Source organism: Rhinopithecus roxellana, chromosome 13 (genome assembly GCF_007565055.1).
Source record: "Rhinopithecus roxellana isolate Shanxi Qingling chromosome 13, ASM756505v1, whole genome shotgun sequence".
Classification (NCBI taxonomy): Eukaryota; Metazoa; Chordata; class Mammalia; order Primates; family Cercopithecidae; genus Rhinopithecus; species Rhinopithecus roxellana.
This window is the reverse complement of record NC_044561.1, coordinates 18,753,620-18,770,337: the sequence shown is the minus strand read 5'-3', so window position 1 is coordinate 18,770,337 and position 16,718 is coordinate 18,753,620. Positions and strand designations below refer to the sequence as shown.

The following is a 16,718-nucleotide window of genomic DNA, read 5'->3' as shown; positions in this document are numbered from 1 at the left end:
AGCAGTTCAAGACCAGCCTGGCCAACATGGTAAAACCCTCTCTCTAGTAAAAATACAAAAAATTAGCTGGGCAAGATAGCATAAACCTGTAATCCCAGCTACTCAGGAGGCTGAGGCAGGAGAATTGAATAGGTGGAGAATTCAGGCAGGTGGGAGAATCACATGAAAATAAAAGTTCAAGAATAGCCCAGGCAACAAAAGGAGACCCTGCCTCTACAAAACTAAAAACAGAAAAAATTTAGCTGGCTGTGTTGGCAAATGCCTGTAGTCCCAACCACTCAAGAAGCTGAGGCAAAAGGATCCCTTGGGCATAGGAATTTGAGGTTATAGTCTATGATTATACCACTGCACTCCAACCTAGGTGACAGGATAGAGCAAAACCCTGTCTCTTAAAAAAAATTCAATTCTTTTTTTCAGGTTGTTTGAACCTGGGAGGCGGAGGTTGCAGTGAGCTGAGATCGCATCACCGCACTCCAGCCTGGGCAACAGAGTGAGACTCCGTCTCAAAATAAATAAATAGGCCAGGCGCGGTGGCTCAAGCCTGTAATCCCAGCACTTTGGGAGGCCGAGACGGGCGGATCACGAGGTCAGGAGATCAAGACCATCCTGGCTAACACGGTGAAACCCCGTCTCTACTAAAAATACAAAAAAAAACTAGCCGGGCGAGGTGGCGGGCGCCTGTAGTCCCAGCTACTCGGGAGGCTGAGGCAGGAGAATGGCATAAACCTGGGAGGCGGAGCTTGCAGTGAGCTGAGATCTGGCCACTGCACTCCAGTCCGGGTGACAGAGCGAGACTCCGCCTCAAAAAAAAAAAAAAAAAAAACCTGAATCAAAATAAATAAATAAATAAAATAAAAATAAAACTTTTAATAATTCCTTCTTCTTTCTTTTCTTTTTTTTTAGCCACCACACCCAGCTAAGTTTTTGTATTTTTTTGTGGAGACAAAGTTTTGTCATACTGCCAGGGCTGGTCTAGAATTCCCGGGCTCATGCAATCTGCCCACCTCCACCTCCCATGAGCGACCACACCTGGCTCAGCTTTATAGTTTTAGCTCTTTATTTACTTATTTATTTATTTTTGACATGGAGTCTCACTCTTTTGCCCAGGCTGGAGTACAGTGGCATAATCTCAGCTCACTGCAACCTCCACCTGCCAGGTTCAAGTGATTCTCCTGTCTCAGCCTCCTTAGTGGGATTACAGGGCACCCACCACCATGCCTGGTCTAATTTTTGTATTTTTAGTAGAGACAGGGTTTCATCGCGTTGGCTAGGCTGGTCTCAAACTCCTGACCTCAAATGATCTGCCCATCTTGGCCTCCCAAAGTGCTGAGATTACAGGTTGTGAGCCACCGTGCCCAGCCAATTTTAGCTCTTATATTTAAGTCTTTGATTCATTTTGGTTCCATTTCATATGATTTGAGGTGAGGGTTCAAATTCATTCTTTTCCATATGGACATTCAGTTGTTCCAGAACAATTTGTTGAAGAGAATATTCTTTCTCTCATTAAATGAACTTGATGCCCTTGTCTAACTGACCATAGATGTACGGATTGATTTCAATTCAATTCCATTGATCTATATATCTAACCTTATGTCAATATCACACTATTCTGATGATTGAGGGTTTTAGTAAGTTTTGAAATTAGGAAGTGAGAGCCCTCCAACTTCGTTCTCCTTTTACAAGATTGTTTTGACTATTCGGGATCCCTTGCAATTCCACATGAATTTTAGGATCAGCATTTCTATTTCTGCAAAAAAAAAAAAAAAAAAGGCACTGGTATTTTGATAGGAACGGCACTAAACTGTAAACTGCTTTGGGTAGTATTGCCAAATGCACAATATTGAGTCTTTCTATCTGTGAACACAGATTATCTTACTATTTACTCAGGTCTCCATTAACTCCTTTCACAATATTTTATAGATTTTAGTGGACCAGTCTTACAGCTCCCAGGGTAAAGTATTCTAAGTATTTTATTCTTTCAGATTGTTTATTGCTGGTATATAGAAACACAATTATTTTGTGTGTTGATTGGGTATCCTGAAACTTTGTTGAATGCACTAGCTCTCACACTTACTTTGTGGATTTTGAGGATTTTCTACATATAGGATCATATTATCTGTGAATAGAAATAGTTTTACTTCTTTTTCTTTTTCTTTTTTTTTTTTTTTTTTTTGAGACGGAGTCTCGCTCTGCCGCCCAGGCTGGAGTGCAGTGGCCGGATCTCAGCTCACTGCAAGCTCCGCCTCCCGGGTTCACGCCATTCTCCTGCCTCAGCCTCCCGAGGAGCTGGGACTACAGGCGCCCGCCACCTCGCCCGGCTAGTTTTTTTTGTATTTTTTAGTAGAGACGGGGTTTCACGGTGTTAGCCAGGATGGTCTCGATCTCCTGACCTCGTGATCCACCCGTCTCGGCCTCCCAAAGTGCTGGGACCACAGGCTTGAGCCACCGCGCCCGGCCAGTTTTACTTCTTTTTCGATTTGGATGCCTTTTATTTCTTTTGCTTGCCTAGGTGGTCTGTCTAGAACTTCTAGTTAGTATAATGTTGAATAGCAGTGGCAAAAGCAAGCATACTTACCTTGTTACTCATCTTGGGGGAAAGTTTTCAGTCTTTTACCATTGAGTGTGATGCTAGCTTTGTGTTTTTCATAAATTCTCATAGATTGAGATTATTAGGGTAATTTAAATCTGGAGTCTGGGTTTTAGCTAAAATAGCTAAATTTAGGGCAATTTAACAAAAACAGTGCATTTTTAAAATCTGTATTGGGTAATGTTTACATAATGAGACTTAGTGTATAAGAAGAAATGTACCTTCCACTTGGTAAATAGATCAGCAAGGAAACCATTCACAGCTTTCTCAAAATACAAATCCCCTGAAAAGAAACAATGAAAAGAAGGTGAGAACATGAGCACAATCTTTATTTCTTGCTTGCAATTTCTTCTCTAACTAAATTTCTTCTCTAAGTAAATTTTTCTCTAAGCAATTCTCTAAGTAAATTGCTTGCAATTTCTTCTCTAAGAAAGGGGACCAAAAAGGTGTACTTTGTACACTTTTTTGTTTGTTTGTTTTTTGTTTTTTTCCAAGACAGAGTCTTACTCTGCCTCCCAGGCTGGAGTGCAGTGGCGCGATATTGGTCCACTGCAACCTCTGCCTCCCAGATTCAAGCAATTCTCCTGCCTCAGCCTCCCAAGAAGATGGGATTACAGGCACCTGCCACCACGCCTGGCTAATTTTTGTATTTTTAGTAAATACAGGGTTTCCCCATGTTGGTCAGGCTAGTCTCCAACTCCTGACCTCAGGTGATCTGCCTGCCTCAGCCTCCCAAACTGCTAGGATTACAAGGCATGAGCCACTACACCCAGCCTGTTCTGTACATCTTACAAGATCGTAACAGCCAGATGTACAAAGTGGTTTCATTCTCAACTTTCTAAGAAGCCGAGTTTATTTATTAATTTTTTGAAGCCAAATTTAATATCTGCCTCACTACTAAGAGGCTGTGGCTTCAATGTAAAATGCAGTTTGAAAAAAATTTGATTATTGAAAAAAGCAGTGTATCTTCAGAACGAGAAAACACTCTAACCTCCAAATATGATTATTCTCACAAGGATATTTAAAGTTTGTTAGAAGATGATGTGGGGGACCCTGGGCATTCATGAATTAGCATTTGTAGTTCCAGAAAATTCTCCCCTTAGCAGTTATAATCAGCATTAGAAACAGTACCATAAATATCAAAATCCCACATTTCACAGCTCATTTGAATAAATATGTAAACCATAGCCGACGTAGAACGAAACACCACCTGAAATAAAAACACAATTGTATTAAAAAGCAATTCCATATAGAGTTTCAGTTCTGTAAGATGAAAAAGTTCTGAAGATCTGCTTCACAACAGTATAAATGTTCTTAACACTACTGAACTATACACTTAAAATGGTTAAGATAGTAAATTTTATGATAGGCTTTTTAATCACAATTTTTTTTTTTTTAAGCAATGATAAAGAATCCTGCAATGTTGGACTTCTTTTTTTCCTTTGTTTTGAGACAGGATCTCACTCTTGCCGCCCAAGCTGAGTGCAGTGACATAATCACAGCTCACTGCAGCCTCAGACTCCCAGGATGAAATGATCCTCCCACTGCAGCCTCCCAAGTAGGTGGGACTATGGGAGTGCATCCCCAGGCCACAAAATTTTTGTATTTTTGTAAAGAGGCGGTCTCCCTATGTTGCCCAGAGTGGTTTCAAACTCCTGGCCCCAAGTAATTCTCACACTGTGTCTAGAGGTGGTTCCTTCCAGTGGGTTCCTGGTCTCCCTGACTTCAAGAATGAAGCTGCAGACCTTCACAGTGAGTGTTACAGCTCTTACAGGTGGCATGGACCACCTTTGCTCACCAAGAGTGAGCAGCAGCCAGATACATTGTGAAGAGCAAAAGAACAATGCTTCCACGTGGAACGGGACCTGAGTTGCACTGCTGGCTAGGGTGGCCAGCTTTTATTCCCTTATTTGGCCCAGTCCACGTCCTACTGATTGGTCCATTTTACAGAGCGCTGATTGGTGCACTTACAATCCTTTAGCTAGACAGAGCGCTGACTGGTGCATTTACAATCCTCTAGCTAGACAGAAAAGTTCTCCAAGTCCCCACTCGACCCAGGAAGTCCAGCTGGCTTCACCTCTTACCACCTTTGCCTCCTGAAGTGTATTACAAGCATGAGTCACAGCTCGGGGCCATGACTTGGGACCTCTAAAAGCAAACTTCATCGAAGTGTTCTTTGTTTCATTTAAATAGTTACTGAACTCTTACTCTGAGCCCTGTTTCAGAGACAGTGAAAAGAAGATCTGGTCCCTATCCTCTAGGCGCTTACAGTACAAGATAAAAACATAAAAAACATTCCAACACATACAAAGGTTCTATGAACATTTACACAAGAAATGCAGGGGAAAGGGCAGTGAATCTACCTGGGAAAGTTATGGAAATCTCATTACGGAGACAGAACTTGGGATAAGATGTGCCAGGTGATGAGTTGCCAATCTAATAAATTATAAGTCACATTGTACTTCCACTACTCTCAGACTGCCTCAATGAAAAGCATAAGTGGTTTTCTAGCCCTGTGTGCTATACCACAGAGCCTTTGCTCCACAAGGCTCTGAAGAAGTTTAGAGGGAATGTAAAATGTAAATCTCTAACACTCCTTTAGGCCATCAGAGACCTGCTCCTTAAAGACTGAAGCTCCTGGCCGGGCACAGTGGCTCACGCCTGTAATCCGAGCACTTTGGGAGGCTGAGGCAGGTGGATCACCTGAGGTCAGGAGTTGGAGACCAGCCTGACCAACATGGTGAAACCCCGTCTCTACTAAAATACAAAAATTAGCCAGGCATGGTGGTGAGCACCTGTAATTCCAGCTACTGGGGAGGCTGAGGCAGGACAATCGCTTGAACCCGGGGGGCTGAGGTTGCAGTGAGCCAAGATTGCACCACTGCACTCCAGCCTCGGCGACAGAGTGAGATTCCACCTCAAAAAAAAAAAAAAAAGTTCAGAGAAATCAACAGAAATATAGGTTATATTGTCTAAATGTTATAATAATAAATATGCAAGGTTCCTATAATTTTTTTTTTTTTTTTTGAGACGGAGTCTCGCTCTGTCGCCCAAGCTGGAGTGCAGTGGCCGGATCTCAGCTCACTGCAATCTCCGCCTCCCGGGTTCACGCCATTCTCCTGCCTCAGCCTCCCGAGTAGCTGGGACTACAGGCGCCCGCCACCTTGCCCGGCTAGTTTTTTGTACTTTTTAGTAGAGACGGGGTTTCACCGTGTTAGCCAGGATGGTCTCGATCTCCTGACCTTGTGATCTGCCCGCCTCGGCCTCCCAAAGTGCTGGGACTACAGGCTTGAGCCACCGCGCCCGGCCAGGTTCCTATAATTAAAGTTGTTTTCCTCTGTCTGTCTGTAGAGACAAGGTCTCACTCTGTCTCCCAGGTAGGAGTGCAGTGGCACCATCATAGCTCACTGCAACATCAAACTCCTGGGCTCAAGTGATCATCCTGCCTCAGCCTCCCAAGTAGCTGAGATTACAGGTGTGGGCCACTAGCCCAGCTAAATTTTCTTTTGAGAGATGGGTTCTCCCTCTATTGCCCAGGCTGGTCTCAATCTCCTGGGCTCAAGCAATCCCCCCACCTTGGCCTCCCAAAGTCCTGGGATTACAGACATGAGCCACCATGTCCAGCCTCATCTTATTTAATATTTTTTTGGCCAGATGTGGTGGCTCACCCCTGTAATCCCAACATTTTGGGAGTGTTCACTTGAGGTCAGGAGTTCGAGCCCAACCTGGCCAACATAGTGAAACCCCATCTCTACTAAAAATATAAAAAGTCAGGTGTGGTGGCAAGTGCCTGTAGTCCCAGCTACTCAGGAGGCTGAGGCAGGAGAGTCTCTTGAACCCGGGAGGCGAAGGCTGTAGTGAGTCGAGATCGCACCACTGCACTCCAGCCTGGGTGACACAGTGAGACTCCATCTCAAAAAAAAAAAAAAATAATAATAATAAATAAATACAATAAAAATAAACTTGTGTTTTTCTGATGGGTGCGGTGGCATGTGCCTGTAATCCCAGACACTGAAACAGGACTGCTAGAGCCCAGGAAGGACCCCTGAATAACACCCCATCTCAAAAATAATTAATTAAAAAGAAAATTTGAAAGTCTTGTTTCTCTAATCAGATAATAAATTCTTTTTTTTTTTTTTTTTGAGACAGAGTTTTGCTCTTGTTGCCCAGGCTGGAGTGCAATGATGTGATCTTGGCTCACGGCAACCTCCGTCGCCTGGGTTCAAGTGATTCTCTTGGCTCAGCCTCCTAAGTAGCTGGGATTACAGGCATGTACCACAAAGCCCGGTTTATTTTTTATTTTTAGTAGAGATGGGGTTTTTCCATGTTGGTCAGGCTGGTCTCGAACTCCCGACCTCAGGTGAACCACCCGCCTTGACCTCCCAAAGTGCTGGGATTACAGGTGTGAGCCACTGCACCCGGCCCAGATGATGAATTCTTGAGGCAGTGAAGCCTGTCTAATATTTCACTCCACCAACATTTGAGAGACTACTAGGTGCCAGTAGACATGCCAGAGAACTTTGGCATATAAAGGTTAAAGATGCATCCTTGCTCTGAGGGTGCTCACAGTCCAGTGACAAGGCACACAAGCAAGCGCACCTACCGCAGTGTGGGAACTGCTAATGAGTGCACAGATCCAGGGTGCCATGGAGGTACTTCCAGCCTGGTGGACCAGGAAGGCTCTCCAGAAGCAGGGAATCCTGAGACTAGAGCTGAGACCTGGATGAGTGGCTTGGGAAGGGGAAATGCAGGGTCTAGGCACCCCAGGTTACAGAGGGCAGCATGTGTAAAGACATGGTGGCAAGAGAGAAGATAGCATGTTGGGGAACAATGAGTGGTTTGCGTGGCGAGGACACTGGGGGGCAGTGGGGAACAACACATGGGAGAAGTGATGAAGAGAACTCCAGACTCAACTGCCTCTAGTGATTCCTCCACTCAGGTGTCCAACAGACTTCTCCCAAACGGACCTTCTTAATGTCCCCAACCTGCTTCTTCCCTGTCTTCCCCATCTCATAAATGGCACCACCATCTACCTAGCTGTTCAGTCCTTCTCTTTCCTTCACTCCTCACATCCAATCTACGAGCAAGTTCTGTGGACCCTATCCAGAAATGTGTCTCATACCTGCCCACATCCTTCCACTGTTGTAGCTCTCACCTTAGTCCATACCACCATTTTCTTGCTAGACTATAGCGGATCTTCTAACTCACTTATCTGCTTTTACTCTTGACCCTTGAAATAACTCTCTATACCAGAGCCAGAAGGGCTGCAGCACTTAATGCTAAATGCCTATTCATTCTTCCCTTCTTCTGATTCTGTTCTGAAAGGCAAGAGACCCAACCAAAAGACAAAACTTCTCAGCCTCCATAGCAGCTACAAGTGACTAAAATCTGGCCTGTAACCTTTAAATGGAAGTGTTGTGTCCATAAAGGAAGCTGACTTGGTGGGAAGATACACCTCTCTTGTCTCTCGTCCCTTCCTCTCTCCTCTGCCTGGAATATGGATGTGATTATATCAGCTCTAGGTGGATCAGGGAAGCCCTACCCTGAGGATAGCAGACCAATAAGACACAAGGACACCAATAATGGTGACACTATTGTACCAACCATGAATTACATACCTTTGATTTCTTTTACATGACAGAGAAAAGTTGACCTTTGGCCATTAGAGCTGGTAATTTGGAGGGTTTTATTCAACAAAACACAACTGAATGAGTAGTGATCGTTTAAAAGCATAATTCAAGTATCACTCTCCCACTTAAAACCCATCGATGGATTCTAATTCTCCTTAGAAAAACTCTAAACTGGTTCTAACCACCTTGAAGGCCCCACATGGACTGGCTGGAACCTGCCTATCTCCTCACCAACATCATTCTCCCTGCCTGTCTGCAATGCTTCCACCACACTGACTTCTGAAAATTGTTTTCTCTGCCTGGAATACTGTTCACGCCAACATTTGTAAACTAGCTAAGTCTCACTATTCAGATACCTTTGCAGGAAAGCAAAGACACGATTATGGTGAGTACTCTGGCAATTAATTGGGTCATGTGTATATGCACACACACAAACATACACATATTTACAAACAATGTAAATACATCCAATGTAAACAATAGGAAATTACAAAAATGAAGTTCATAGAGTGGTTCCCTCTGAGGAGACATTGGGTCTCAACCAAGGGTGATTTTACCCCTCAGGGGACATTTGGCAGGTCTGGAGAAATTTCTGGCTGTCATAACTTGTAGATTTGTAGGGTGAAGGGTGGTGGGTGATACTGGCATCTAGTGAGTAGAGGCCAGGGATGCTGCTAAACATCCCGCAATGCACAAGACAACCCCCACAACATATTAACATTTTGGGCCAGGTATCTCTGCTCTGGAGGCCTGCTCTGGATGTGTAGCATGTTTAGCAGGATTCTCACTAGATGCCAATGGCACAACCCCTCAGTTGTGACAACCAAATATGTCTTTAGACATTGTCAAAAGACCCCTGAAGGGAGCAAAATCAACCCTGGTTGAAAACGACTGCTCTCAGAGAAGGCATGGAGATGGGAACGAGCAAAGGTAGACATACAGTTTTACCGGCATGGGTAACGTTCATTGGCAAAGGTCTGTCTTCATGTTTATGACATTATCTTCCACAGGGCTTAACTTTTGCTATGTATGAATGGGCATGGCATTCTGCAGGCCAGATACTCTATCTTTCTGTTTGACATTAAACAGACCCCTTCAGAACAAAATGAAGATCAATTCCAAACTGGAGACATCCAACTGTAAAACAGTTTCAAGAGAACTTGATATTACTAGTTCCATGTGGGCAAACAGTAGCAGTCAAGAGCTTATCAGATTTTTGTTTGTGTTTTCTGTTTGTTTGTTTTTGAGACGGGGTCTTGCTGTATGTCACCCAGGCTGGAGTGTAATGATGCAATCATGACCCACTGCAGCTTCAAACTCCTGGGATCCGGTAATTCTCCCACCTCAGTTTCCTGAATAGCTGGGACCAGAGGCATCCATCACCATGCCTAGCTAATTTTTGTACAGGTGGGTCTCTCCATGTTGCCCAGGCTCGTCTTGAACTCCTGGGATAAAGCAATCTGCCCACCTTGGCGTCCCGCTCCACCCTTGTTTTATTTTTGATTTTAGGACTTAGCCATAATGGGATGGGGAGATAAAACCAAAAAAGCATTTTATAAATCTTACCCTGGTATCTTCACTGATGTAACCACACATGACCTTCTCATTCTTAACCCACAGCTCACCAGCCTGTGCTCTGAAAGTACACACACACAAGTTATTATAAGTCTTACATGAAACCAATACATGCCTGGTGCAGTAGCTCACGCCTGTAATCCCAGCACTTTGGGAAGACAAGGCAGGCGAATTACCTGAGGTCAGGAGTTTGACAACAGCCTGGACAACATGGTGAAACCCCATCTCTACTAAAAATCCAAAAAGATCAAACAGGCATGGTGATGGGTACCTATCATCTCAGCTTCTCAGGAAGCTGAGGCAGAATCGCTTGAACTCAGGAGGCAGAGGTTTTGGTGAGCCGAGATCATGCCATTGCACTCCAGCCTGGGCAACAAGAGCAAAACTCCGTCTCAAAAAAGAAAAAAAAAGTGAACAGTACGGCAGAAAAAGCATGGCTTTCAGACCTGACCAGCCTGGAGAGAAACTGGTCTAGGCAAGAATCCCAGCTGAGTGTCACTTACTAGGTGAATGGCCATAGTAAACTCATGAGGTTCATTGGCATTATCTTTAAAAATGAGACAATGGGCCAGGCGTGGTGACTCACACCTATAATCGCAACGCTTTGGAAGGCCAAGGTTGGCAGATCGCTTGAGCCCAGGAGTTGACACCAGCCCGGGCAGGATAGTGAGACCTGTCGCTACAAAAAAATACAAAAAATTAGGCAGGTGTGGTGACACATGCTAGTCCTAGCTACCTAGGAGGTTGAGGTAGGAAGATCACTTGGGCCTCAGAGGTCAAGGCTATAGTGAGCTGTGATTGCACCACTACACTCCAGTTTCGGCAAAAGAGTGAGACTGTCTCAAAAACACAAAACAAAGAAACAAACAAAACAAAAGAGACAACGAAGCCTACGCCTTACAGAGCTGTTTTCTTTTTCTGTTTTTTTTTTTTTTTTGAGATGGAGTCTCGCTCTGTCGCTCTGTCTGGAGGGCAGTGATCTCAGCTTACTGCAACCTCCGACTCCCTAGTTCAAGCGATTCTCCTGCCTCAGCCTCCTGAGTAGCTGGGACTACAGGCACACGTCACCATGCCCTGCTAATTTTTTGTATTTTTAGTAGAGATGAGGTTTCACCATGTTGGCCAGGATGGTCTCAATCTCCTGACCTTATGATCTGCCCACCTCGGTCTCCCAAACTGCTAGGTTTACAGGCGTGAGCCACCGCACCCAGCCTTCTACAGAGCTGTTTTCAAATTAAACCAGATTAATGTGCAGAAACTGTTCAGGACAGTGCGAGGATAGGAGGTGCTCAATTAAGTTTACTAGCAAGAAGCAGAACTATAGCAGGTATTAACACAAAATGCTATCCTGGAGAACAGTGGTAGCTGTTAGCTGAGCACCCTGTAATCAATCATCCCTCAACGAACCCCCTCAAGCCCTTATCTTCTACCAATTTCACTCTTTCTCCCAATCTGCTGCACCTAAACAATCAGTCCTCATAAAAAAGGAAGACAAAGGCTGGGTGCAGTGGCTCACACCTGTAATCCCAGTACTTTGGGAGGCTGAGGTGGGCGGACCACGAAGTCATGAGTTTGAGACCAGCCTGGCCAACATGGTGAAATCCTGCCTCTACTGAAAACACAAAAAGTAGTCAGGCGTGGCAGCCGGCGCCTGTAATCCCAGCTACTCGGGAGACTGAAGCAGAAGAATCACTTGAACCTGGAAGATGGAGGTTGCAGTGAGCTGAGATCGCGCCATTGCACTCCAGCCTGGGCAACAAGAGTAAAACTCTGTCTCAAAAAAACAAAAAACAAAAAGCAAACAAAAAAAAGGAAGACAAAAATCAGATAAACGCCCAGAAAATGCTGTGTACTATGAGTTACAGCTCAGGCTACCTGGGAAGTGCTGAACAATCAATCAATCTGTCTGGGTCTACCCCATGCCAAAATGAAGAAGGCTGGACCAGGCCTATGGCTTATACCAAGTGAGATGTTTTATCATACTCCTTTGCCCAGTTACGTCTGTGAATGAATAAGTGTCACAAGCCTGACCTGAGAAGAGATTTGTATTTATTTAATATTATAATAAGGAGGTCAAGCACGGTGGTTCACGCCTGTAATGAAGCACTTTGGGAGGCCGAGGTGGGTGGATCACAAGGTCAAGAGATCGAAACCATCCTGGCCAACATGGTGAAAACCCATATCTACTATCTTGCTATCTGCCCAGAGTGGCCTCAAATTCTTGGGCTTAAGAGATTCTCCTACCTCAGACTCCCAAGTAGGTGAAACTACAGGCACACACAGCCACACTCAGCTAATTTTTTTGTATTTTTAGTAAAGACGGGGTTTCACTATGTTGTCTAGGCTGGTCTTACACTCCTGGACTCAAGCAATCTGCCCACTTAAGCCTCCCAAAGTGCTAGGATTATAGGCATGAGCCACCACACCCAGCCAGCTGTTTATAATCGTCAGAATCCCACATTAACAGGACCTCTAAAACAAGCTTGGTGTGGCCAGAGGTGGTGTGATCCCAGCACTTTGCGAGGCCGAGGCGGGCGGATTACCTGAGGTCGGGAGTTCAAGACCAGCCTGACAAACATGGTGAAACCCCCATCTCTACTAAAAACACAAAATTAGCCAGGCATGGTGGCAGGTGCCTGTGATCGCAGCTACTCGAGAGGCTGAGGCAGGAGAATTGCTTAAGCCTGGGGGGCAGAGGTTGCAGGGCCGAAATCACGCCACTGCACTCCAGCCTGGGTGACAGAGTGAGACTCATCTCACAAAAAAAAAAGTTACAATGTGATCCAACAGGCTAGGGTTTAAGGTATTTTTTAAAAGCAAAATGTCAGTCAACAGGAAATAAGATTTTGCTACTATATATATATTTTATTGTTGTTGTTGTTCGTTTTGTTTTTTTGAGACGAGGTTTCATTCTTGCTGCCCGGGACGGAGTACAATGGCACGATCTTGGCTCACCACAACCTCTGCCTCCTAGGTTCAAGCAATTCTCCTGCCTCAGCCTCCGGAGTAGCTGGGATTACAGGCACCTGCCATCACGCCTGGCTAATTTTTTGTATTTTTAGTAGCGACAGGGTTTCACCATGTTGGCCAGGCTGGTCTCAAACTCATGACCTCAGGTAATTCACCCGCCTCGGCCTCCCAAAGTGCTGGGATTACAGGTGTGAACCACCAAACCCAGTTCATAAGTTCTTAACTATTTATTACCAGATTGAAAGTTTATTTGCACAGAAATTCTTTGACCATTTACAATGACTTTATACAAATGACTATACTTTATTTTTCTCATAGTAGGCCCAAAGCATCTTTTTTCTCAGGCATTCACGAAGTCAGCAAAAGAAAGTAATCTTTGATCCAGTGTAGAAATACTGTAAGTCTTCTGGAGAAAAGATAGAAGACTGTAGTTTACATTTAACCATGCCTGAGCCAAATATCAGGACAGACCTTTAAAAGTCTAAAAGAGGCCAGCTGCAGTGGCTCATGCCTGTAATCTCAGCACTCTAGGGGGCTGAGCCAAGAGAATCGTTTGAGCCCAGGAGTTGGGAACCAGCCTGAGCAACATAGTGAGACCCTATCTCTACCAAAACGAAAAAAAAAAAAAAGAGCCAGGCACGCTGGCATGCACTTGTAGTCCTAGCTACTCAGAAGGCTGAGGTGGGAGTATTGCTTGGGCCTAGGAGGTTAAGGCTATAGTGAGGTATGATGGCACAACCGCATTCCAGTCTGGGCAATACAGGAAGCCCATCTCAAAAATAAATAAATAGGCCGGGCGCGGTGGCTCAAGCCTGTAATCCCAGCACTTTGGGAGGCCGAGACGGGCGGATCACGAGGTCAGGAGATCGAGACCATCCTGGCTAACACGGTGAAACCCCGTCTCTACTAAAAATACAAAAAAACTAGCCGGGCGAGGTGGCGGGCGCCTGTAGTCCCAGCTACTCGGGAGGCTGAGGCAGGAGAATGGCGTAAACCCGGGAGGCGGAGCTTGCAGTGAGCTGAGATCTGGCCACTGCACTCCAGACCGGGCGACAGAGCGAGACTCCGCCTCAAAAAATAAATAAATAAATAAATAAATAAATAAATAAATAAATAAATAAAAATCAAGTTAAAAACTGACACTATGTGAGGGTTTTCTTTTCTCCATCCAGAACTGCGTGTATGAGGGTATTCACACAGAGAAACAAAGAACTTAAAAAAGAAAGAGATCAGCCAGGCGTAGTGGCTCACATCTGTAATCTCATCACTTTTGGAGGCCAAAGTGTACAGATCACTTGAGGCCAGGAGTTCAACACCAGCCTGGCCAACATGGTGAGTCCCCATGTCTACTAAAGAACAAAAATTAGCCAGGCATGGTGGTGCATGCCTGTAGTCCCAGCTATTCAGGAGGCTGAGGTAGGAGAATCACTTGAATATAATATGTGTGTGTGTATATACATATATATATATATATATATAATTTAAAAATAAAAGAGGAAGCAATAGAAAAAAAAGAGAGAGATCTAAATAGGTTTCCAAACTAAGGCCAGCAAACTACATACAGTCAAGCCAACTCTCCCCATCTCCTGTTTTCATATGGCCCACAGCTAAGAATGGCTGTTACATTTTTAAATGGTCAAAACACACAAACACACAGAATATGCAATAGACCTGAGATCTATTGTGACTCACAAAGTCTAAAATATTTATTAACTGGTCCTTCACAGAAGAATATTCTAAACCAACTATTCCATTTTGCAGATGTGAAGACTAAGGGTTTACCAGAGTTACCCAACATCACTTGAACCACTAAGCACAGTGATGGCTAAACACTGGCTCTGCAGATATAGATCCAGGCTTCCTGACCCCTAGATACCCATCCAGTAGAGATCTGCTGATATTGGAGGCATAAACCTAGGTTGCATTTTTTGTGCTGCTTGAGATTTAGTCACTTCTTGGGTTGTGCTTTAGTTGCTTGGATTTTTTAAAGAAAACTGACTCGCTAACACATTTTTCTTTGTTTTCAAAGATGGGGTCTCACTCTGTTGCCCAGGCTGGAGTGCAGTAATGCAATAATAGCTCACTGCAGCCTCAACCTGTGCTCAAGTGCTCCTCCCACCTGTTTCACAAGTACCTCAAACTAGAGAAGCCCTGACACCAACCCCATTGAGTTTTTTTTGTTATTTTAGACAGAATCTGACTCTGTCACCCAGGCTAGGGGGCAGCAGAATGATCAAGGCTCACTACAGCCTTGAACCTCCCTGGATTCAGGTGATCCTTCCACCTCAGCCTCCTAAGTAACTGGGTCTATAGGCGCCATCATGCCCAGCTAATTTTTGTTATTTTTTTGTAGGGAGGGGGTTTCAGCATATTGCCAGGTTGGTCTTGAACTCCCAGGCTCAAGTAAACTACCCACCTCAGTCTCCCAAAGTGCTGGGCTTACAGGCATGAGCCACTGCACCTAGCCATAATTTTGTGTGTGTGTGTGTGTCACGGAATCTTGCTCTGTCGCCAGGCTAGAGTGCAGTGGTATGATCTCGACTCACTGAACCTCTGACTCCCTGGTTCAAGCGATTCTCCTGCTTCAGCCTCCTGAGTAGCTGGGATTACAGGCATGGGCCACCACACCCAGCTGATTTTTGTATTTTTAGTACAGATGAGGTTTCACCACATTCAGGATGGTCTAGATCTCCTGACTTTGCGATCCACCTGCCACGGCCTCTCAAAGTCCTGGGATTACAGGCGTGAGCCACCAAGTCCAGCAAAATATACACACACACACACACACATATATATACACACACACACACACACACATATATATATATATATATTTTTTTTTTTTTTTGTATAGATGAGGTCTTGCTATGTTGTCCAGGCTGGTCTTAAACTCCTGGTCTCAAGTGATCCTCATGCCACAGTCATTTTACTTGGCTCCCCTCCAATGATTAACATCCTTTTTGTGGGGGAAAATGAAGCCTTTACCTTTTCTTTCTTTTTAGGATCAGTATTTCATTCTGGTCTAATAGCCCTAGTTGATGATGAAAAGTTATTTACAAAAAGATTCTGGCTAACAAATGTAGAAGGGATGACTGAATTAAAAAAATCACCAAAAAAAGAAAAGAAAATCAACATTTTACAACAATCCTCAATGGATGAAACCACTAGGTGAAAAGTTGATGGGGACCAGGCGCAGTGGCTTATGCCTGTAATCCCAGCACTTTGCGGGGCTGAGGCAAGGGGATCACCTGAGATCAGGAGTTTTGAGACCAACCTGGCCAACGTGGTGAAACTCTATCTCCACTAAAAATGGGCATGGTGGTGCACACCTGCAGTCCTAGCTACTCAGGAGGCCGAGGCAGAATTGCTTGAACCTGGGAGGCAGAGGTTACAGTGAGTCAAGATCGCACCACTGCGCTCCAGCCTGGGCGACAGAGTGAGACTCCGTCTCAACAACAACAAAAAAAAGTTGATGGGGATCTTTATGAGGGACTACACTGTACCCTGTGACCACGCTGACCAATCTTAGGATCACAAGTCAGTTAACAAGACACAAATACGCCGGGTGCGGTAGCTCACGCCTGTAATCCCAGCACTTTGGGAGTCCAAGGTGGGCAGTTCATGAGGTCAGGAGTTCAAGACCAGCCTGGCCAACATGGTGAAACTCCATCTCCACTAAAAATACAAAAAAAAAATTTTTTTAATTAGCTAGGTCTGGTGGCAGGTGCCTGTAATTCCAGCAACTCACAAGGCTGAGGCAGGATAATTGCTTGAAACCGGGAGGCGGAGGTTGCAGTCAGCCAAGGTCACGCCACTGCACTCCAGCCTGGGTGACAGAGCAAGACTCCATCTCAGAAAAAAAAAAAGACATAAATATGATTGTGCATACACAGTAAATTTCAGGAAAGACACAAGTTGTTTCTGGAGAGAGGAATGTATATTTCATGAGATACTTT

At 44.7% G+C, this 16,718-nt stretch overlaps 1 protein-coding gene across 17 annotated transcripts in view; it reads right to left on the bottom strand.

Annotated features, from left to right (window-relative positions):
• The window catches only part of DEPDC5 (DEP domain containing 5, GATOR1 subcomplex subunit), a 156,569-nt gene that overhangs the window by 123,656 nt on the left and 16,195 nt on the right, over positions 1-16,718 (bottom strand). For all 17 annotated transcript variants that reach the window (XR_004052681.1, XR_004052682.1, XR_004052683.1 and 14 more), the window contains exons 8-10: positions 9,784-9,853; positions 3,719-3,797; positions 2,809-2,870 (exon numbers count right to left, since the gene is read on the bottom strand). Coding sequence is in view for 13 of the 17 variants with exons in the window: in XM_030914912.1 (XP_030770772.1) it covers positions 2,809-2,870; positions 3,719-3,797; positions 9,784-9,853 (211 nt within the window). In the remaining 4 variants the exon portion in view is untranslated. The remainder of the gene's footprint in view (positions 1-2,808; positions 2,871-3,718; positions 3,798-9,783; positions 9,854-16,718) is intronic.